Consider the following 23,601-nt stretch of genomic DNA (forward strand, 5'->3'; position numbering starts at 1 on the left):
ATCTTACACTCACTCAAAACAAGCCTGCTGACCTTTTCATCTAGCGGCCCCTGAATCAGTCTTAACATTCTGCCATCGTGGAAATGAATGAGGGCTTATTACATCTGTGGCAACATCACAGGCTCCGGCGGCCTTTACGCAGGTGTGTGTGTTTCATGAATGTGTGTTTCATGAATGTTTGTGCTTCCTTCGACATCCAAGTGCATTCCTGCCATGAAGTAACAATATGGGCTCCATAAGTATGAAATGCTGTTTGGTTGCACGAGCAGGGCCTGACCAGAAATCTAAGGACCTCAGACACAGTAAATTGGGTTGCTTTTTGAAGGTGACCAATCTTCATTACCACTGACATTTCAGAAATAATGAGCTCATCACAGACAGAGGGAGCAACTGGAGGAGCCACCATTTTGTTTTATGGACTTTGTCTGAATTCTGGAGAAAAAAGGCCCGACCCAGCTGCTGCCTGAAACCATGCAGCTTCTGACTATTCCCCGGGGAAAAAATAACAAATGAATGGGAAAGGTCTGCCAAAATGGAGCTAGATTGAAATCCTGTACAACATGTAGAGTATAAATAGCACACAGCCAAGCTTATGATTGAGATCAACCGACATCGATGTTTCCTTTTTCCATAGATCCGGGATACTCAACAGATTTTTCTCAGAAATTGGTAGGTGACTGCCAGCTGCGGCTTGGCAGACAGTGCCGAAATGCAATTTTTTGAAATGGAGAAATGCTCTGACCCCAATATGGACAGAGTCAGATAAGCAACATAGATGAAATCCAAACGAATCCATCAGAAGTATACCAAGTGATCGCAATGCAAGAATCAAGGGAAAATAACTGGAAATCATCTGTTTATATATTAAAGAGCAACTTCCAGGTTAAAGACACCTGTGAATAAATGTGTAGGAAAATGATGAATACACCAGATTTTCAAAAACATATACAGAAATATACATTACAGTGACATCTGGCGTCGTTTTTGTAAGACATTTTCAATCCGCATAAAAAAACCTCGGCACGTGACCTCCCGCGTGTGACGTAACATGGGGGAAACAAGGGGGAGAGCGGAAGGTGTAACGTATTAATAAACATGGATCCCAATGCTAGTTTCGACACAGAAGAAGTTGAACATGAATATTCGAATGCATATGACGGACCACAACCTTATAATTATGAGCCTGCTAGGCGTCCAAGAGACCAGGAGCAGCCAAGGATTAGAAGAAATAACGGCCATCGGAGAGAAATTGAGCTGTGGTGTGAGGAGAACCAGTGGAGAACTGGGCAGCTATCTTGGTGAGTGACCGGCGTTAGCTACAGAATGTTAGCTAACGTCACATCACAACATTGTGAAGTTAGCTAGTATCATATATCAGGCTATAACTAAAGTAGCACTGATAATATAGTAACGTTACTGGCAGGACTGTTGATACTGATCCATAACAGAAACTAATGCGCAAGTATCAGCCGTACTGTATCTCGCGTCTCCACTTCGAACGATAGAACTATTAACAAAGCACTTGTATACTAATAAAGGACTGGCTTATCTAAAGCCAGTTGAGTAGCACTTGAAATGTTTTAGCTCTATGAAACCTGATGTACTTATATGATTCTGATTTCTTCAAGTTCTTCAACCGAAAAATACCAGTTCACTAAAACACAACCGCTCAACTCAACGCAACTACTAACTATTCCCGCGGTCAGAGAGCGGAGATGTTTCCCCTTTGTTATGTAATGTGACGCGTTTGATGTATGACCTTAAAAAAAAGCAGTTTTTAAGAGCAGAGCTCAAAATTGCTCCTTTCCCTCTGAATTCCTGCCCTTATGTCTCGTAAAACATATCAAATCCTACATTCACTTTTTTAATTGTAATTTTCAAGCAAGTTTAAGCATAAATGTAGAAAAAAAAACAACCTGCAAGATGCTCTTTAAGGCAAATGAGTCAGCCTCCAATGTGAGAGTCCATGTGGTGTGTAAATGAACATCACATGGACTCTCAGATTGCAGGCTGGACCATTCAGCCCACTGCCGTCTCCAACAAAGATTTTTTTGCGAGCATTACTAACATACTGTGTCCACAATTTAATTTGATAAACTGACATTTGTGAAATGCCAGAGTTTTTTTTCCCGCTCTCATTACTACAGTTTTTGAGAGGATTGGTTACACCACAAATTGTGTGTATTATGTTTAGGAGGTGAAATCAGATTGGATTAAACATTAGTATCTCCAACAGGGGAGTTTAAATTCACAAGTTGGCACGTAAAAAAACTAATGCCTTGAGAGAAAAGCTTGATAGGAAACTAGAGGAATAAAGCTTTAAAATACTTTTTTAAAGATCCTGCAATAGAGTTTCTGGCCACTTAAGGCAGCAGAGACAAACTATAAATACACAAGTGTCTTAGTATCAGCATTTAAATGTAAATCTATTAGTAAGCAAATGTTACATATTCATTTTAAACAAGGCATTTATGGGTGTCACGTTTGTGTCCACCTGACCAATATTCACTGTGATTTTAGCTTTGTTTCCGTCTCCATCAACTCCTGAGGGAACAGTCTGGTTCTTGAGCTGCTAAATGCTTTGCTATGTTAACAAGCTTGTCAATAACCTCGTCTGTCTTCTGTTTGGTGTTGGTCTGAAAAACAACTCTGTAAAAGCAAAACAGGACAGGGAAGTATTGGGTGAAACCAAAACAATGAGGTCAAGATGCTAAAACCATTTGCAGAGCTGAGTGGCAGTTTTTCACTGGATTCATAACTACATACAAATGATAGGAAATACCAAGACATTTCAATTATTTAGCTGTATTCAAAATGTTCAAAGATGCTTAACACTAAAAAACACGTCATTCAAGCATACAAGCAAAAATGTATTTAAATATGCACACAAAAAAAACACAACAGTCCCTTGTTAGTAAAACAATATTGATAATGGTTGCTTAAAATACAATTTAAAAAAAGATATAGCGAGAGAGACGGTGCATTTTTGATGCTCAAGGGGGAATTCATCACAGCTTGGAGGAGTGTAATCTACCCAAACTTTTGGAACCAACACTGTGACAGGGTCCTTTACATTTTCAATCAAAAGTGCAAATGGAAGAGAGATAAGAGAGCCCATTGCACTGTCACACGTCTAAACAACTGACAGGCCAGAAAGAAAGGTATTATGTAACATCTGAAAGCGCCACCGTGATGGCAGAGAGGAGGAGGAGGAGATCGCCCCGGGCTGATGGGCAGGATGGAATCAGTGGGGAACTGAAGTAGCACTTTTCTTAGGTCCAAAATGGTCTCTTTTTCCCTACATCCACCTTACATAACAGGAGCAATGCAGCTGTAAAGCATACTGCTGACGCTGCTTCAGGTTTCTTTCTTACCCTCTGACACACGTTTAAAGAAAACCCCTGTGATACGACCTGATTGACCCACTAACAACCTCCCTTTTCTCGTGCTTTACCTCTTTTGCAAGTGCACACAATGAGGACCCAGCAGTGTACGTCTGTGCAGAACCACAAACCCAAATGAGATTCAGTCAAAGATCCCGTGCCAGTGATTTATTTTCTTTGTGGGTATTTTAACAGAAAATAAATGCAGAGTAGAACGTGTGCACACAGGGTAGGTGCGCATGTATGCGTGTGTGTGCATGCACCCAGGCTCATCTGTGCAACATCTGCTCAACCAGCCCAAGGCTCCTCGCCTCTTGAGAAGTGGGTCACGTTTCCAGTGACGTCAAATGTCCTTCTGCCTCTCCAGTTTGTGGAGCATTGCCAAAACCACCACATGCCATTCCTCTGCCTTATAATGGAAACGCTTTCTCCAAAAGCATTGATGAATCACCTACCAAACCTCTTAACTTAAAGGTCCCATGTCATGGCCATTTCTACTGATCATAATTCCATTGTTGAGGTCTACGAGAATGGATTTACATTGTTCAATGTTCCAAAATCACATTGGTTTTCTCATACAGCATCTCCATATAGTATGTGTATTCACCCTCTGTCCTACACGCCTTCTTGGAGGCCCTTGATTTGCGGGACCAGCGTTGCAGTCGGGAAGAAAAGCAATGTGGCACCTCACCACTTCATCAGGAGTGTGACCTTTCATTCTGGCAGAATCTACACAACACATCAGCACCATTGAACAGCCTAGTCGTGCACCCTATACAGCACATGAGGGCCAGAGTTTTACTCTGTGTGTGTTGCAACTTGCATATATATTTATTGCACCTGACGCACACACACGCATGGCATAATTTCCACTGGGGACATGGGGGACATGTCCGCCCCCACTTTTGGAAATCCCGTTTGTGTCCCCCCACTTTACAAATATGTTTATTATTATTTTTTAACGCAAGCCGTCATCGCCACGGAGGAGCACACAGCCTCTGTGAGCGAGCGAGACAGAGAGAGAGAGAGAGAGAGAGAGGGAGAGCACACCTTTATCTATTTAATATAGATAAAGTAAGAAATCATTCCAATGTTTACTATAGGACAGTCAAAAAAAAACACACAGTTTAAAAGGGGAGTGATTAGTAAAATATGCATAAATGAAAAGAAAGAAGGCTAACTAGGTAACATACGATAAGAATAAACCAGTTTAAATGATTTGTTATTGGTGATCATATTCTAAAGAAGTTTGGATTATTGAAAAGTATACAGCTTGAGTGTTGAGAGCTGGATCCATAAATTCATTTTGTGCTCAAAGTGCACCAGATTGATGCATTTCACTTCAACATTTAAAAAACAATCTTCCCGGACCCCCCTAGAGGAGGTAAGGTCCACCCCCAAATAAAGCAGGTTAAAATAATTAAATTGAATAAATGTTCTTTTAGTAAACACTGCAAATGAGTCCCACATGCCCAAACAGCACACAAAGGTTAAAGGTCAGATGTGCTAAATATACACACTGCAAAAAACAAAAAAAAGAGGAGTAACAGAAGCCCCCGGCTTGTTTTATTTTTTGAAAGTAGCCCTCCTCCTAAAAAAGGTTGCGCTACAGGGTGCACTTTGAGGGTTTGTGAATTTTGCAGACCGTTAGATAAAAAGCTACAGAACACACAAGGGGACGGGTAATAACTGGAAAAGCATGACATGGGACCTCTAAATCTTAACACCTGAGTGGATTTGACCATGGAGAGATGTAAAATATAAAACCAGAATTAAAGACGGTTGCACTGCTCTATAAAAAATGATCTGCAATGTGGTCTTCAAACCATGAATACCTGACACTAAACTCTTCCACTGTCCATGGAAAGGACAGATGGGGAAGAGAAGAGGTGTCTGCTACAGTAGGTGTAGGGATTTCATTTAAGCTGTCCAGTCCCGGAGGAGGCGACGAAGGGATCAGCGAGAGTATGAATGGAACAGCAGCTAATGGAAAACATTATGTAGAGAGAAACCTGAAGCAGCCTCAGGCACAAAACCATTCAATAAAGGCTCAATGCGCCTATTTTAACCTCAATCACATTGTTGTGAGTCCCATTTCCAGTTTCAACCTCTCTTTACAACACATAGAAACTTTTCATTAGCACATAGAGCATGTCTGTTATCTGGTTGGACGATGGGCTGTTGATGGGAATCCATTCGAAATTTTCTAAAACAATGCCATGCCTCTTATCAGCGAGGCTCATATGTTGTCATGGCATGTTTTTTCTCACGTCTTGTTTTGCAGGCAAAGATGTGACATGAACCAGCGTCCATGTCTACGTACTCCAGAAAGCAATTAGCTGGTGAGCTTGGCTATCTTGGGAAGGAAGGGGTGCCCACTATCTCCACTCCACAGGACTTGTCTGACCACACACACACACACACACACACACACACACACACACACACACACACACACACACACACACACACACACACACACACACACACACACACACACACACACACACACACACACACACACACACACACACACACACACACACACACACACACACACACACACACACACACACACACACACACAGAGTTCATAGCCATCGATTGTGGGCGAGTATAAACGGATGTCACCTACACAAGGACACGTCAGCCCTGACATCGTTTAGTGTCTCCAGGCAATGCAGAGCAAAGCATCAACAAATCAATGACACCTTGGCTTACCAGACTGCATGGTGTGTGTGTGTGTGTGTGTGTGTGTGTGTGTGTGTGTGTGTGTGTGTGTGTGTGTGTGTGTGTGTGTTGTGTGTGTGTGTGTGTGTGTGTGTGTGTGTGTGTGTGTGTGTGTGTGTGTGTGTGTATGGGCAGGTGGTTACAGTGTATAGAAAAGTCTTATTGGAGGGCTTCACTACTTTATTATACTCCTCACAGACGGAGAGCCAACGGCCTAAGCATGGTTTTTGGACAACGGACTGAGGACAAGCTCGAGTCTAACCAATTCTCTAACAACTGAGCAGAAACTCATGCTTCCAAACTCAATACTACAGTCTGTAGTTGAACTCTTGCAAGTGTGGGAACATCTTGAGGCCCTCTGGATGTCTTGTCCTCACCATGCACCCGACAAGTGGATATCAATTTGAGATGGCATTCACTTTGAAAAATAAATAATGAAAGTTTGACATTCATTGTGCTTAGCATATTAAAAGGAAAAAAAGTTAATCAAGACTTTTCTTTTGTTTCCTACATCAGTGACAATGAACACACTTCAATACACATATTTCTTCAAGGAATGATGCTAACAAAAACAGATGAATAGGAAACAAAAGAACCACGGACTAATTGCTTCTTTTGAATTACTTCCTTGACCATTACGTTTTTTTTTTTTTAACAATGTCCTTAAGTCAGCCATTAGCGTTTTAGTTTGAGTGGATTCCGGAAACTGACCAATATGGTAAAAACACAACTCCATTGTTAACTGTTCGAACATGGTATGTCCATAAAAATCCTTATCATATAGACATGGTTTACCATTATGCAAATGCGGCACAGCACTAAAACTATAATTTCCACTTTTAATATCTGACTAATTGAAAGTGACCGCTCAGAAACAGCCCTAACCCAAACCCTAAGACCCTCGCTGCTTCAAGGGGTGAAATAACCCAAATGATGGACAGATGTAGAGACAGATTTTTTTTTTCTCCAACATATTTAGAGAGTAAAACATGGCATTGAGCGGGGAACAGCAGAAGCCTTGTTGGCTGCAGGGACAGACAGACTCACGGCGAGCCAGTGAGGGACGGGGGGGCTCACCAGGCAGAGGTTACAATAACACTTCTCCTTGCACCACGCCATCGAGCTACACAGACATGTAGCCTGCTAACAGGGGGATATCACACTCTTTACTACACTGCGTTTAATTGAGATAGTTACGAAATAGATTATGAGTTGAGAAAGTTTATGAAATGTAATGCATTGTTACAGATTAAAATACTTACAGTATAAAGTAAGTTATAATTAAAATGAGTTTGAACTTGCTAAGAATTAACATGCTTCTCAAATGTTTATGAACTACAAATATTTACTTTGTATAACTCAGGGTCATACCTTCTGTTGTTTTTGATACTGTAAGTTCAATTTGGAGATAAAACTTGTACTTCTACTTCTGTATAACTTTTATTAGCAAAGCAGTTTTTCTTTGTTGGAATGATACTTTTTCCCCAAGCGAAAGATACAAAAACGTCTTAATCGTTTATATCTGTTACTGAAAATGAATGAAAGTCCTGTTGTGAAATGAAAAAGTCATAATGTTTATGGGAAAATGTTTGCTGCATGAAGTTTATTATGCAATATCCTGTCCAGTTGTAGCCATGAGTAACAAACTAGGCAGTGAACTGCTCAAATATATTATTAATCAACATCTTTGGATTTATTGGACGACAACAGTCAGTGAGGTTCAAAATGTTCCTGCTTGTTAAATGAGGGGTGAAACTGTGTTTCTAGTTGAGACACAATAGCCAGAAAGATCCTTCTGTCCAAAATGTGCATGTGAACACTCGGAGGCAGGAAATGAACAGTTGTTTCTTCCATTTGTTTTTCAAAAATTCAACTGACTGCAGTTATTTACATCTTGCACCACTCTTCCCTCCTCTCTCCGCTTCTACTCCCTCTCACAAACATGCACACATACACACTCGCGCACACACTTCCCCGGGGCGATGTGAGAGTGTCTATTCATTCGGCAGAGGCCAGCTGCACACCTGGTGACAGCCCAGGATGGTGGTGTTGGCTCAGGTCAGGGCGTGCGGGAAGGGGAGGGCCGAGCGGAGCGCCCACAGGCCCGTCCTTCAGGCTCTGCTTAACCTGCACATTCCAGCTCATTTAGCGCCGGGGCAGGCACAGGAATGTCCCCTCATGTAAGGGATCACTGTCTAAAAGGTGGGCTCCTCGTGTGATTGAAAAGGCCCTTCAGGAGGATAAATAAAGATGAAAGCTGAACGTGCTGAGTTCAGTTCCCCAAAGTGATGTGCCCTCCTACCGGATATGTACAAGCCCCCATTAAACTGCCCATCCTTTAAAGAGCAAAAACATTGCCTCAACATTGCAAACTTAAATTCTTCACAAAGAGTTGGCAATGCAACTTCAGTCCTTTTTTAGCACTGACCTAAATGTAGTGAGATTTAGCAAAAAATGTGATTAATTAAAAGTTGAGTACATTTTGTATCAGATGTTTCCTGTTAATAATAAAAAGTTCGACTGTAATGTATTTGAGGTTTACCCTCTTGCACGTGACTGTTCGTGTGAAAACATTAGATGTTAGACTTATTTGCTTAATAAAAAGGGGGATTTGGCAGACAACAATATTAATATATACCAAATATCAAGTGTGAGATGTACCCATTTAAGTATACAACTATTCACTTTCTTTTGGTAAACTAAAAACAAGCCAAAGACGCATTGTTTCAAACAACCTCTTCAAGATGTTCCAGAAACTATTGAAAAGGAAAAATCCCAGACAGAGAGTCAGATCAGCGGGGGAGAACAGTGTGACAGACCTCCTCCTGAGCTGCACAACAAACACAACTTCTACTACCACTTCTGCTGAGATACTCTGTCACTGAAGATGCTACCTTTTGTACTCATTTCCTACAGTCGCTGTCTGTGAAGGTTGTTTGTCCAGATATGTCGTTCTATCTGAACATGGTTACTTTGAGAGTGCTGAATATTATTATTTGTTTTTAAAAAAATTATAAAATGAGATTTATATTACTAGTAGCATTTTCTGATGCATTAGGTATCTATTTTCCTGCCTGCGTTTGCCAAAAAATGCATCAATCATCATATTGGCCACAGTAGGGAAACTTTTCAAAAGAAACCCCAGTCCTATTCACACTTAAACCAACATAGGCTCTAGTTCTTCACAAACACAAATTGTTTTCCTCTCCATACACACAAACACAAACACACACACACACACACACACACACACACACACACACACACACACACACACACACACACACACACACACACACACACACACACACACACACACACACACACACACACACACACACACACACACACACACACACACACGTGCCAGGAACATTCTGTTCACCTCCACTGAAATAGTCGGTCTCTTTTGGGAACACAGACAACTTGAGTGACATAATTGCCTCATTCTAGAAAAGACAGCAGGAGAAGAAAGTACAGCATGTAATATACCCTTCATCACATACAAGAGAAGAAAGTTATTCGCTTCAGCTTCTGCTGTTCTTTTCGAATGTGAGTGAGGATCTTGAGGTGTTAATATGTGTGCTGTGTGTCAGGACTGGAGGCCTGTGCCTGTCTAGCACTTCCAGCTGCGTTGGGTTGTGTCTGTGGTTTGAGGCCCTCCGTGTTTCTACGAGCGGATTCAACCTCTAAGCCTGCAGCAGCTGGCAGCCATCAAGCTGCTGGCAGCACGCACAAACACACACACACACACACACGCTTAAATGCACTCACAGACGTCCTTCCATAATTTCCATGGTAATCAGTGGGGAGCCAGATCTTGGTGGTGCCAGGGGGGAGGAGAGCGAGGGGAGGCACTCACCTTCATCCTGGACCTCTGGTAGGGTTGGCTTAAGAGATCAGAGGCTCAAGGCAACAACGAGGATGTGAGCTACTCTCGTTGCTGTAAATGAAGTTAATGCAGGAATTGGACACAGATGGGTGAGCAATGTAATGTAGAGTTTAAAGGATAATTCCGTTTTTGAAAACTTCCTGCTATGTTCGAGGGTCTTAGTTTTCGTACTTTTTTCCGTTGTAACAATCGGTAATACCAAGATTTTTCCTACACAGTTGATTCCTTGGATCAAATAAGACAAAAAGTCAATTAAAAAAGTTCAGATGTGGAAATAATAAGGCAGTCAGCGATTACACTGTCATTATAATATAAAGCTACAGACAGCAGCTGATTGCCTTTACTTAGCATAACGACTAGTTGCTATATCCTGGTAATCTTTATATTATAACAGAGCCAGCATAATGTTTCTCCATAGTCTTTATGCTTAGATTAAGCTACTTAAATCCGCCACTAGGTGTAGCTTCATATTTATTCAACATAAGACTTTTGTTATTATTGTTGTTGTGGATGCCGTTTACAGAGGACTCCAAGAGTACCTAATTTTACCAACATTTTAGGTGCCCTTTGTTAGAGTGATGTTGCCTAGTAAACAGATCGTATCATTTTAGTTGGTGAAAACAATGTAATCATAAAGAAGTAAATTGCCTAAACTATGAAAGAAAATCCCAAATCATTCTTTAAACATCTGGAAACTAGCCATAGACGCACTCCTGTCTTTTTGGAGAGACAAGCAATGTGGCATGAAGCTCTTGTTTATGCCACAGACCAAATCCCAGTGCAATGTGGCTTCACGCTGCATAATCAACAACGTGGTAGAGGTACTACAGTACACAAACAAATCTGGAGCACAAGCTTCGGCACGCTTAAAGTTGCTACGCTGAATCAGTAAGACCAAGACCCCTCCACCATGCAGGAGCGTACGAGTGAGCCTGCAGTTTAGCCTGGCTACTCAACAAAACCTTGAATGACCTACTTTTGATTTCTACCCCACAAACACACAGCGCAGTTCATGCAACAGGACTGAATGGGGATTGTAAGTGTGAAGTGGATCGACCAATCACAAGTCACACAACTCCATGCTGGTATCAGCTACCTTTCTAGAGTAAATGAAACCCTTTCCAAACCAAGGCAAGTGCAGTTAAAAATGATATCCCAAGAGGCGATGTGTTTAGAATACAAACAAGCTGTTGGGATGAGAGAGCGCAGTGGTCCAGTGGTAAATCACTTCCATACAGGCTATCAACAACCTCCTCCATCCAAAACACAATTCAATTATGGATGGTGCAGCAAAAATAGAGTAACAGGAAACATTTACAACAGCAACAGTAATTGTGTTTGGATCCCATTCCACAGGAAGTCATTACCATAGATTTCAAGAATATCTTTATCATCCGAGTTAAGAAAGAATTTCCTCCTCTGGTTGGGATAATATTTGTGTTGGTGTCAGTGAGAGGACAGAGAGCAGAGCACCGCGGAGAGGGATGGAGTTACTGACAGAAAAGGGAGGGGCTTCCAACGCCTCCTAAAGAGAAAAGTCTGAAAAGCAGTGTTTTGCTAAAGTCCACTCCCCTTCCTGGCCAGCCAGCCCTGCTCAGACTTTGCAGCTCAGGTAAGATTAGTTAACACCATTGGATAAGAGCTGGCAACATGGCAGACTGGTTTCCTCTGCATGAGAGCAGAGGAAGTTCTATGACAGTGCTGATGTCTGCAGACGGAGAGCCTCGGACTCTAATTTCCTTACACCCTGTGAAAAGCGATCCACGCCACAAGCCCACACCTCTTCCTCCAGTTCAATATTCCCAGCTGAAACACAGTAGACCGGCCTGTCATTTTGTATTAACCCAAGAAGGAGTACTATCCCGCAGAGGCCCCCGCTAACCGCTATCAGATCAGCTGATAATGACCTTCTTTTATTACGCTCATGATGGGAAGGACGAAATGCATCTACTTAGTGAGCTGATAGAAGCTGGCAGACAATTTTCTAATCAAAAGGAGGGGAAATGGCTGTTTATTAATTCCACAAATCGCCTCAGAGCATGGCTTCGGCAGAGCGGCGAGGGCAACATGGCAGCTTTGAGGCTTCTGAGGAAGAAGAGTCAGAGGGATAGCTCTCTTCGCTCTATTTATTTTCTGAATAAACTGTTTTTACACAGTGCCTATCAATCTGAAGAGCATTTATTTATAAGACTGTAAGGTCTGTGAGAGACGAGTCCTGAAAAAAAACAAAGTTAAGTATAAGCCGTAATCCCTTCTTCAACCTCACACCATTCTTCAAACACTTCAGACGCACGGCACTAATGCAAACATTGTCAGGTTAACAAAGTGCAAATCTACTCCTTGTTATGGTGCTCTTACAGCTTCCTTTAAACATCATAACTCTGCTGAACACGGCAAGAAGTGTAACAACATCATGTAGCCTCTTTAGGTCATCTAACTGAGAAGCAGTACCTGGAGACATGTGGCCTTGTTACCGTCATGCAGTCAGTTCGTCTCCCAGGGAGAGGCAGTTAGACACTTGTTGCTGCCTACCGTCTCTGCTGTTACCGTCACCATGTGGTGGTTGCATTGTGGCCCCCAACATGCGTCTGACCCCCCCCCCCCCCCCCCCCCCCCCAGGGAGGCCAGAGCCATGTGTGAGCGAGGTGATGACTAGAGAGGGTCAGCATGGGCTTGTTTACACATTACAGACCACACAGACAAGACACGGTTAAGATGGCATATGAACACCATGTGTGTCTCAATTACAGACAGGCCATGAAAGCTCAACTGCTTGGAGATGAGAGTGGTTGGTAGCTCACTCAGGTTTTGTTACAGAAAATCTATTATATTCTTATTTTCACATACTATGAAGACAGTTTGAGCACTGCTGTCTTTATCCCACAACAGAAGCGTGTAATAGAGATCATCTCTCAGCAGAGGGCTCCAGCCTGGCTGAGGTGACAGAGCAGAGGCAGAGAAGTTTTAAATGTTATCCATCTTTACAATATATTCTCTGTTGTGTTCATCTTGTTGTTCCATTCTGATCAGCTTTTATTGGGATACGACTTTAAGAAAATAAATTGGAAGCAGAAAAATGTGTTAAGTGCCGTAGTTGCATCAATGAGAGTTGTTTACAACTAATCTCTTGCTGTTAGGGCTGTTTTCATTTTTCTCTGAGAAACTCCATATTAAATCCCCTGGAGTTATGGAGTCTGAATTCAAATGTAATTCATCTGACATTCATCTTCTGCGACAGCAAAGACAATTATTTTTTGGTTTGTTGATTAAAAACCTGGTAATGTTCACGATTACCAAAATGGAAACACTTCTGTAAGCAATGTTTTTTAGCTATACAGTTTTCTTCTTGTTTCTTATGATATGAATATGAGATTAGAGATAAAATGTATAACCTTAATGGAAAATGTATATAAACGACAATGTATAATAATTAAATGTTCTTTGTATATGTAAATACATACATGACAGATATACATACATACATACATATGACATTCTCTCCATCATTTGCATCATAGTACTTTTAAACACAGCAGAGTTTAAAATAATATGCCATCAGTGCACATCCTTGTTTATGACCATACAGCAAGTATTCAATGTAAACTATGCAACCATCTTCCAGCTCATCCAAAAAAAAAAGATACATCCTCACTCCCTTTCTGCAGGAAACTACTTCACATTAAACTAATAATGATTGACACTTGGATTAGCTTCAGCTGAGACATCAAACCTGAATCAGAATAAAATGTAAACTGTAAAGTATCTAAGGGTCTTTTCATATCCGATGTGTGTATGCAGGAGTGTGTGAGTGTCACCACAAAGAAAAACAAACAAGCACACTACAACGCTAACTAGCCTGAGAGCTGAGGGCATCTTTCAAGTGGCCGGCCGACAGAGCAGCCTCTCATCTCACAACCTCACCGCACTCACAGGTCACAACGAGAGCTTTGATCAGTGCAGAAATCTTTTTCACATCCACATGCTCAGCATACTCATTGATTTTCCATAAGGAGGGCCGAGGAGCTGATAAGTCTGCTTGAGTGAAGCCCCCCCATCTCCTTTCAACAAAGGTATGCATGTGTTTTAGAACTAGAGGAGGTTTAAAGCAGAGCTGCTACATTCCAGGAGTTTACGGACGGCAATCCCCGATAAATGATGAGGAGCAAGTGGTTTTAAAGTCCAGGACAGAGAGATAATAATGCATTTGTCAGTTTTGTGGCAGTGGCTTAGAGATCATCCGGGGAGAATGTTTGACATAAATAATTAGGGATGAGATGAATCATTGACATCGTGTCCTCAGCTTCCCTTTCTCATCAGCACTTGAAAGCTGTTTCCAAAATAGCATTCCTTCAGCAACTAAATACCAAATTTGGAATTTTATTTTAAGAAAAGAGCTACACTTGCAATTATACTGTATACATTTGCATTAATAAATCATCAACTTGGACTGAGTGGATCAAATTTTCATACGAACATTTTAGACATGTGGAATAATTCATAACTTTAGAAGAAGATAACGTAACATAAAATACAAAAATAATGAAGCATTATGCAACCATTTTAGAGAGATGTTAAAACAGAAAATAAAATATTATAAATCGTTGCAATTCCTTTATTGCCAACCAATGGCTGTAAGTGGATCCACATAATATGACATGATATCAGTCCAAAGACGATCTGAGCAACAACAACTGAGCAAAGATCAAAGCTAAATGTCTTAACCGCACTGTAGTGCAAAACAGAGGCATGACATGTAAACACGTACTGTAATACAAAAAGAGAAAAGAAAAAGAAAATCCACAACTACTACTTTTTAAAATGATTATGATCCAAGTAATAATATTGTATTTTCATTATTATTACGATGATTAGCCTATTATTGATGTTGTGGTGGTGTGTTATAGTACAAATAAAAAAATACACCTCTGTAATCCTCAATCAAATATGTATTTACAGTAATAATAAAAATAAAAATATGTTTTTAATAAATAATAATAATAAAAATAATAGTAATAATAATTGTTATAATAATAATAATAAACAAGGCCATTTTGTATGATTTTTTTTGCTATATCCCTTCTCCCTCCTTTCCTCCGTTTCCCAAAAACACAAATCTGGTCATTGTAAGCAGAAAACAAGGCAAAAATAGAAAAGTTGTCTGGGACAGAAACTTCTTACCTGGTCCCTCTGGATGCATGGCAGAGAGGTCCGGCGATGTGACTTACTGTTGGACTGACTGTGTGCCATCTCTGAGGCTATCACAGAACTGGACCTCCTGCGCCTTTTAAATACAGGGATCTCTTCCCTGGCTCCAGTCACGGGGGTGCAGCCCTCCTTGTGTCTCCCTTGGTTGGGAAGGAGCTTGTCAGCATACCTCGCCAGCAGGATGCCCAGCACTCCAACCAGGTACGCTACGTACGGTTTCCAAGTGGACCGAACTTTTTGCAGCGAAAAGAGTGAGATAGTCCTGACAAAGCTGATGAAAAATATCAACGATATGCCCTGATTCAGCCGTGCTACCATGAGTACACCGGTGGCCACGCAGAAGAGCACGACCACGGCTGCTGTCGTGAATGAAAACAGCTGCTCATCTGTCCCGTCCACGAGAGACCACGCCGCTGCTTCGCCCAGGTGGCACAAGGTTAGAAAGGAGAGGGCGCTCTGGATGAGCACTCCGCAGCGGATTAAGTAGACACCGACCCAAAAGAAGGCACAAACGAGGGTAAACAGTGGGGAAACAACACTCCAGCAAGTTTGCAACAGCTCCGCCGCGCAGCCTGAGACGAAGTGAAGGGGAGACGATGAACGCGAGAGTGTGTTGTCAGCGCTGCTGCTGCTGGATTCAGCTTTCCAGTCTGCACATTTGACCAGCAGAGCGAGAAAAACCGAAAGCGACCCCACACACACCGCACTCCGGAGTCTCTGGGAACTCCATATTTTTGTGAACATTAGCCTCACCCACGACTCGTAATCTCGGTCACGGCACAGTGGGATGACACATGTTTTCACATAACCATTGCTATCCGGTGCGCTGAAGCTTTTTTCACGAGTGCTACTCTGCGCACCGGTACTGTCAGATTCTGCAGGCATCGCCATCACTCATGGCAGATATGAAGTATGAGGAAGTCTATATTGCATCTATAGCAGTGTGGTCATGGGACAGGACATGAGTAGGTGACAAAACAAACATCATTTATTGTACGCATAATGAAAAAGTACAGCGAATACGCGTGCATGCATCTCCAGTTACGCATGGAGATGGGCTGCCACTGAACGCATTCCCTTTGTTTATCCAGGTGCGGGTGCAGAAACTTGTGCTCGAAACAGCATAAAAGGATCCTGAATGACAGAGTTACTCAGATGTTATGCAGATCTAGGGCACTGCTTCTCTGCACAAACGCGTCCTGCTTTGCCCTCCTTATTAGCGTGTCTTCCCTTTGAGTTCTCCTTCTCCTCGCTTTGTGATTCCACGGCCCCTTCCGTGCAGCAGCAGCAGCAGCAGCAGCAGTAGTCTTTGCAAAACATCAGTCCCGTTCCGTGAACACTCAGCGACAAAACGCGCTCCCCGTGTCCATTGTTTGAGCACTTCCCGGTCTCTCATGAAACAGTAGAGGCTCCCTTGCTACTTTCGAGGATATACGCTGCTCAGGAATTCAAACAGTTTAAGCGAGTGTCCGTCAGGTTACTGCTCTGCGTTTTGTGGGGCAAATCTGGAGTGTTTGTCACCAGCTCTCCAACCAGCTCTCAGCTCATTCACACCTCCGAGTTCCCACTTCACACAGGGAGCAAGATTACAGCAGCAGTGAAACCCCCAAATCTTATCTCAGCCAGCCCAGCAGGCGTTGTCCTAATTAGATCTGAATTATGTTTAGATTTGTTATCTCTTCTGAGTTTTACATCATAAAAAAATGAATAATTGTTTTTTTTAATACAGCAGCAAAACCAGTTTTTCTATAAAATATGGTTGACCTATATAAACATTTCAGGCCATTTTTATCTCAATTGGTGCCCTTTAAACTACATCGACACCTCTTGAACTAGGTAGCAATGTTTTAGATGTTGATGAGAAAAAGGTTACCTCTTCACACACAAAGTTTTGCATGTGAAATGTTCAGAATAGTCCTGTGGTTGCCCTCCAGCTTGACTCCTAATGTCCCCACTGCACCAGGTCATTGAAATATTCATCGTACTTTAAGTGTCACTGATGATGTGTTGCGTCACAGTGGAAGGTCTCCATCAATGTTTCAGCATGCAGGTCTTCCGTGTGCATAAGAAAATGTGTGCTCAGTCCAGGAGGCACATGTGTGTATACCCTCAGATGTAAAGCTCTCCTGGGATCACACCTTCGCACATATATAAACATCTAGGCAAGCACATGTTTGCTGATGCACACACTAAGAATATGACGTATGCACAGTACACTTCTCGACCCTCTCTCGTACATATTTTTATGCATTTACCCCTGAAGCTTTTCAACATCTGGTCTTCTCACAGCATCCAAATGAAGTCAGAGCGTTCTAATTGACAATGCCATGCCATGCTCTTGCAACCTCATGTCCTTCATTAATTCATGCAAATCCTGCAGCCTTCAAAACTGAGAAGCAGCCTATTTAGCAGGTGATGCAGATTTTCTTGAAATCTGTCTTTTTCCCCCCCCTGTCTCTACCTGTGCTCTTTCCCAGACAGCTCAGCACTCTCTCTATCAGTGTGTGTAGACAGAGTCCTGTGGACCCCTTGTCAGTTGTGATTAGCGGGAAGTACAGGAGGAGAAGAAGTGCTAACAGGGAGCGATAGGAGCAGGAGGAGGCCAGGTCCTGTCCGTCACCTCTCAGCACATGCTCACCGAGTGCCAGACAGCCCCTTTCAATGCAGTGTATCACACAGGACAGCTGTCGCCTCCAAGTGCGAGCAGATTGTTGCGACAACATCAGTTTTTTTCACCTTATCAAAACCCACATTTGTAACTTTTCTTTGGAACAGTTGAAACAATACTGCTTCATCTGAATGGTTTATTTAAGGAGTGACAGGAACAGAAACATTCTCTTTTTACAAACAGAAGATAAGAGCAAGACAAAGGCGAGAGGAGTTGAAGACAGCCAGAAAACTGGAATATGCAGGCATTCATTTTACTGGTGCACTAATGTTGTGACATTGGTGTTCCTCTTTTATATTTTAGAGGCGAATTCATCATGTCAGAGGCAAAAGGTTGTTCAAAGTAACTTTATCTGTGTGTGGTACGGTGATATGAAATGACGCAGGTTATACTATTTTAAAGGCTGGAAAACAAGAGAAAAATTACAGTTATGCCAGATGTGGAATATCTGGATCAACTATGAAAAGCCAAAACAGCTGTCCTTTTTTTCCTGAAAACTGTCAATGAATGGCCAGGAGGAATGACACCCAGCATAACTTGCATTTTCTTGTATGAAAAGCATCACTTTCTGGTTCAGATGAAAACAAAAAACCACAGTTACAGCAGCCACGGGCAAGATCATTGGGCACAGGTCGTATCGACAAACCCGTCTAGAGGCCTTTCTGAATTACCCGTAAGAATTTTAACGACTGGGGAATGCTCACGTAACCATCTTACCCTATTTGGCTGTGTCACGGTCCACTGTAAAAGAGGAATCTTTTTATGAGGAGCAATTCATCAGACATCTGGTTTGGGTGTAGCATGGGGGGCTGTGATCTGATGTGACCTCGCTCAGACCCTCACTGGCCTCTGGGACTGCGGCTGACAGATATGATGTATACTCAGGACGTGTGAACGTGCTACACAGTTGTTTACCATTGATCCACCGCACACTGCACCACCTACTGTACATGCTCTAAACGATCCCATAGGAACACGAACAGATGACCTACCTCACACTAAATTACATTTCAGAAAAATCTGGTTGCAAATGACTCTCAGTTATCTTTAATGTAACTCTACAATAACAGCTGTCGGTTCAATCACGCTTGGCAGGAATTGTAATGAGGCACACAAGCTACCAAATGTGGATTTTCTGTACATGATTACACGTAAAACACAGGATGATTTAGAGTTCAAAGACCAAGGAAACGAAGCGAAGAAGAAGAGCGAGCGGCTGAATGGAGTGATGGAAACAAGTTTACATTGTGTTTGACACTCCATCGCAGCGTGTTTACCAGCCCTCATGGGCAACGGTCGGCTCATGGCCAAGTTTCCACTGAGGTGCTGTGGACACCACACACACACACACACACACACACACACACACACACACACACACACACACACACACACACACACACACACACACACACACACACACACACACACACACACACACACACACACACACACACACACACACACACACACACACACACACACACACACACACACACACACACACACACACACACACACACACAATGCAAACCAGGAGGAATCAACAAGCTTCCCTTCTCTTCAGAAACACGGATCTGACCTGACGTTGTTTCCCAAACTGTAATTAGTCCGTGCTATCTTGTATTACTCAATCAGGACACAAATGGAGCAGGAACCTACATCAGAGCCAGCTGCATTATGTATGAGACCGGGTCAGTGGTTTCAACATTTGCGAAATGTTCCCATCAATTTTCCAATTTGTACAATCCAGTGAGTCATTGGCACAAGAGAGCTTTAGGATTTAGATGTCTAACAATTTTACAAATCCTATATCCATTTACTCAAGATAAAGATGATGAGAATTAACCACTGTTGTCAGAAACTGTAATTACCCTCTAGTTAAATGACAAGCACAGCAATGATGTGATCAATAAAAGATTCATCTGCAATAATGGCTAATAGATTTGTCTGTCTTTGAACAAACTTACCAAACATTTCATGTTCCCATCAGCTTTTCAAATGTGTGGACTAGCATGACCTTGTCCTATATCCAATATTGTACAGTTTTCTACTGTTTCAAAATATAATTACTCAAGAGAAAATGATCTTCAGTTGAGTTATTAATGCAAATATTCCCCTGCTTGAAGTCCAATACTGTCTACTGTTGAAGAGAAAAGGCTGTCGTTACCTTCCTCCTATGTTTGTTGGTAAATAAAGCTGCCGACTCTCTAGGCATGGCAGACTGTGAAGCTAGAAGAAGTGTCGTAAAATGTCACACCAAAACAGGTGTCTATACAGTACAGAACATGCAAACCAACACAAACACACACTGGGGTTAATCAGGTTGATGTTTGAAAGCTGATGCCAATACATGTAAGGGACTGGGGACTGCCAATAGTTGTTTTGATTTGCTCATTTTCATGGCAGAGAAAGTGTTACTGCCTGAATATTTCCTCAGAGATCACATTCAACCAGTGGGGACATAACCTCTTAACAAAACCAAGACTAATTAAATTCTTCTGGCAGCCTTAGGTAGGATTAACAGAACAGCAAACAGTAAACTGTGAGGTCTTTAACAGACTTTAAATAAAAAATGGATTTGTAGAAACGAATCAAGAAATCAATCAATGGCACCGTGTTTTAGTCTACACCATAACATTGTCGAGGAAAATATACTGCATGTATCCAACATTACAAATTGAGATTTGAAAACGCATAAATGATGAGCTACAACAAAGGTTGCAGGGCCTTAACTTGTAGGCTATAGTAGTGTTTTTTTTTGTGGTGGTGTTACATTTACTTTAAGGGGATATATCTTAATAACCTGTTTCTGTGCTTGTTCACATACATTTGGGTATCTGGAGTGCCTACCGAAACACCACATGTGAAACAAGACAACCCAGTTTTTTTGCCCCCGGTCAGAAAACATTAAGGCTCATATACCTCTCTCCGCCACAATTTGAGAATGATGATTTAGCAAAGGTGATGGAGAAAAATAATGTGTTTCTTGAACATTGAAGCTTGTAAACAAGAAACCCAAAATACAAGTATGAACCTGAAAATGAGCGTAATCTGTTTTCCCATTACTGTTGAAACTCTTACAAAGAAACTAGATGGATGTTTTAGCTTGAAATGACAGTCAAGATAAAAACAAGCCCAATTTTGTTTAGGCTTTGATCTGTTGACATTTAAGAGAACCGCATTTTCACTCTGTAGTAACACAATATAGTTGTTGGATGAAAATGAGCGTAATGTGTCTTCTTTAAGCAATATAACATGTTGTAATATGTGTTATTCATACACAGACAGAACATGTGCACACTGGCAGGGCTCAGTTTTCAGAGAATGGCGGGGAAGAATATTGGAATTGAATTAGAAGACGGAGACTTAATTCACTGGTGTGGGTGGGAGCACTGCGGGCAAAGAAAGAGAGAAAGTTGAAACACTGCCTCAGATGAATAATGCAATTCCAAGGTTTGAGTGGGAAAGGAGCCACACATTTGATTGCATTTATTCAGGGGAGTTAGGAAAGTTGCATGTGTGAGTTTTGAATATTTCATATCAGAGTTTTCAAAGCTGCTCTGCCACCGCAGCTCGCTCAGACCATGTGGCAGCTAGCTGGCGTGGGACCTGCTGCTTGTCTTAGACACTGGATATCAGCTTGAGCCTGGGATTTATGCTAACACAGGGAAACTGCAGGAACTTGTATTATATATCTCTGTCTCTCTTGTTCTGTGGAGTATAGATTAACTTCCCGAGCCTTCTCAAATAATGCAAAAACAAAACTGTAGATCATGGCTTGACAGCCCAGTGCAATTGGTCTGTGTTTGTTCAAGACATGCCAGGGAAAACACCGGCCGTCCACCTTGTATGAGAGTTGTCCAGCACACAAAAGTCAGCTTTCATATGGGCATCTGGGCGAGAAAGGCCAAGGGAGCTGACTGCTCACTTTTATTTTTTCGACGTCAGTTTACATGTTTTCCTAAACATGAGGAATGCTGCCGGGAGCTCAGGCCCAGAAACAGATCCTTAGGCTCTATTCACTTGTTAGGGAAACAGGGGGTCATGGGTAAAGTGCCTCACGGCAACTTTCCAGTCAGGAAAAAGGGTGAATTTAATGGACAACCTTTTCCAAAAGCATAATCACAAACAACAATCAAACAGATCCTTATTGACTGCAACATGCTGCCTTGTTCTGTATTTTTAAGTAACTAATTACCTGGAACAAAACTCAGGCGAGACGCCATGCTACTTCAGTTCTGTTGATTTTCCTTTCACTGAAAGATCACAAGGGCTTCAATGCGATGACAAAATCCCATTACTGTTGAAACTCTCTCCGAGCTACTAGATGAAGATGAAGTCTGCCTGTTCTAAATGTTTAAGCTTGAAATGACTGAGGATAAAAAAAAACAAGCCTGATTTAGTTTAGGCTTTGATCTGTTGACTCTGTTTGGAGATCCACATTTTTACTTTGTAGTAACCCAACACAATTGGTAGATGATCTGAGATCTGTTAAACATAAATGTTACATTTTAGAGGTTTTTTTTCTCCTGATATGGTAAAATCCCAGACTATCAAGACAGTCTTGTAAACCGTCTTTAGCAATATTGTTAAAGCAGCTACAATAATCTAATCTAGGGGGATCATACGTCAACTCTACTGCTTCAGTTCACTCTCATTTGTGTCCTTTCAGGCAGCAATGGGCAGCTGCTTAGTGGAAAAAGTGGCAACAGTTAATACTGGTTAATAAAACCCCAAGGCTAAACTTGTATACTCTGTATTGGCTGTGAGTTCAGAATTAGTATTAGGAGAGAACAACTCAGATACCAAATACTGTATGTAATAATTCAGTGACATTGCAGGCTGGCAGACCACTTTATTCTCCGTCGGTGTAAATATGCTATTGGAGAATGTGTCTGGCTGCTTAGGGAGGACTTGAGAGGAATCTGAAGTACACGCTATTGGTCTTCCAAATGCCAGACACAAACACGGAGGAAAACCTACGGAACAATTTAGGGTACCACTCAGAACCAGCCAACAGCTGTGAGCTTTCACTTTAGCACGCAAAGCAACTTTCCTCTCCTGTGGCCAAATTCTCCAAACTTCAGACATTCACAAAAGTCAGTTTTTCTGAATCACTTGTCGATGTTGGCTGACCTATGAAGAGTTGGCACACAGAAGACTGGCACGTAAACAGAGGGAGAGACGGAGAGAAGACAGGACACCACGGCAGACTTCCTGTCCTCCAGAAGCATCAGCAGCACCTTCTGCCTCATCCTGCCTCCGTCCAATCAGATCGCATCTCACATGGCTGGTCTTCATCTCTAGATTCTGACAGCTCCTTTCCCTGTTTCTGTTTTTTTTGTAACTTATATTTGGGACAGAGGCTTTTAAGCTGCCATGAAACCCCTGCTGTTTGTACCGTTTGTCCTGGTTGCCATCACAGAGCGCGGCGCCGGCACACGTCAGGCTGATCCTGGACCAGAAGAGGAGGAAGTGATCTCTGAAGTGTGTGGTCCCTCAAGAGGAAGCAGGCAGATTTAGGCCGGCATTTACAAACTCTTACCCTCCACTCTGGTTCCATCTCTATCAATAACATTTTATGGGAAACACCTACATGGTTGATACACAGAACAGAGACTTTTAAGGAAACGTTTTTGCCTCTTAAATTGAGAATATAAAGCGTCTCGTCCCCTTAATTTTTTTCCGTTCATCAACTAGGGAGGAGGGCCTCAAAATAT

The 23,601-nt window shown here is 42.0% G+C and overlaps 1 protein-coding gene across 2 annotated transcripts in view; it reads right to left on the minus strand.

The window, feature by feature from the left end:
• LOC307039658 (cGMP-inhibited 3',5'-cyclic phosphodiesterase 3A-like) overlaps nt 1-16,716 on the minus strand; it is an 82,691-nt gene extending 65,975 nt beyond the window's left edge. For both annotated transcript variants that reach the window (XM_079681922.1, XM_079681921.1), the window contains exon 1: nt 15,184-16,716. In XM_079681922.1, coding sequence (XP_079538048.1) covers nt 15,184-16,101 — 918 coding nt within the window. In that variant the 5' untranslated portion in view covers nt 16,102-16,716. The remainder of the gene's footprint in view (nt 1-15,183) is intronic.
• Nucleotides 16,717-23,601: the final 6,885 nt, after the last annotated feature.

The sequence above is a fragment of the Notothenia rossii genome (assembly GCF_949606895.1).
Source record: "Notothenia rossii genome assembly, chromosome: 5".
Classification (NCBI taxonomy): Eukaryota; Metazoa; Chordata; class Actinopteri; order Perciformes; family Nototheniidae; genus Notothenia; species Notothenia rossii.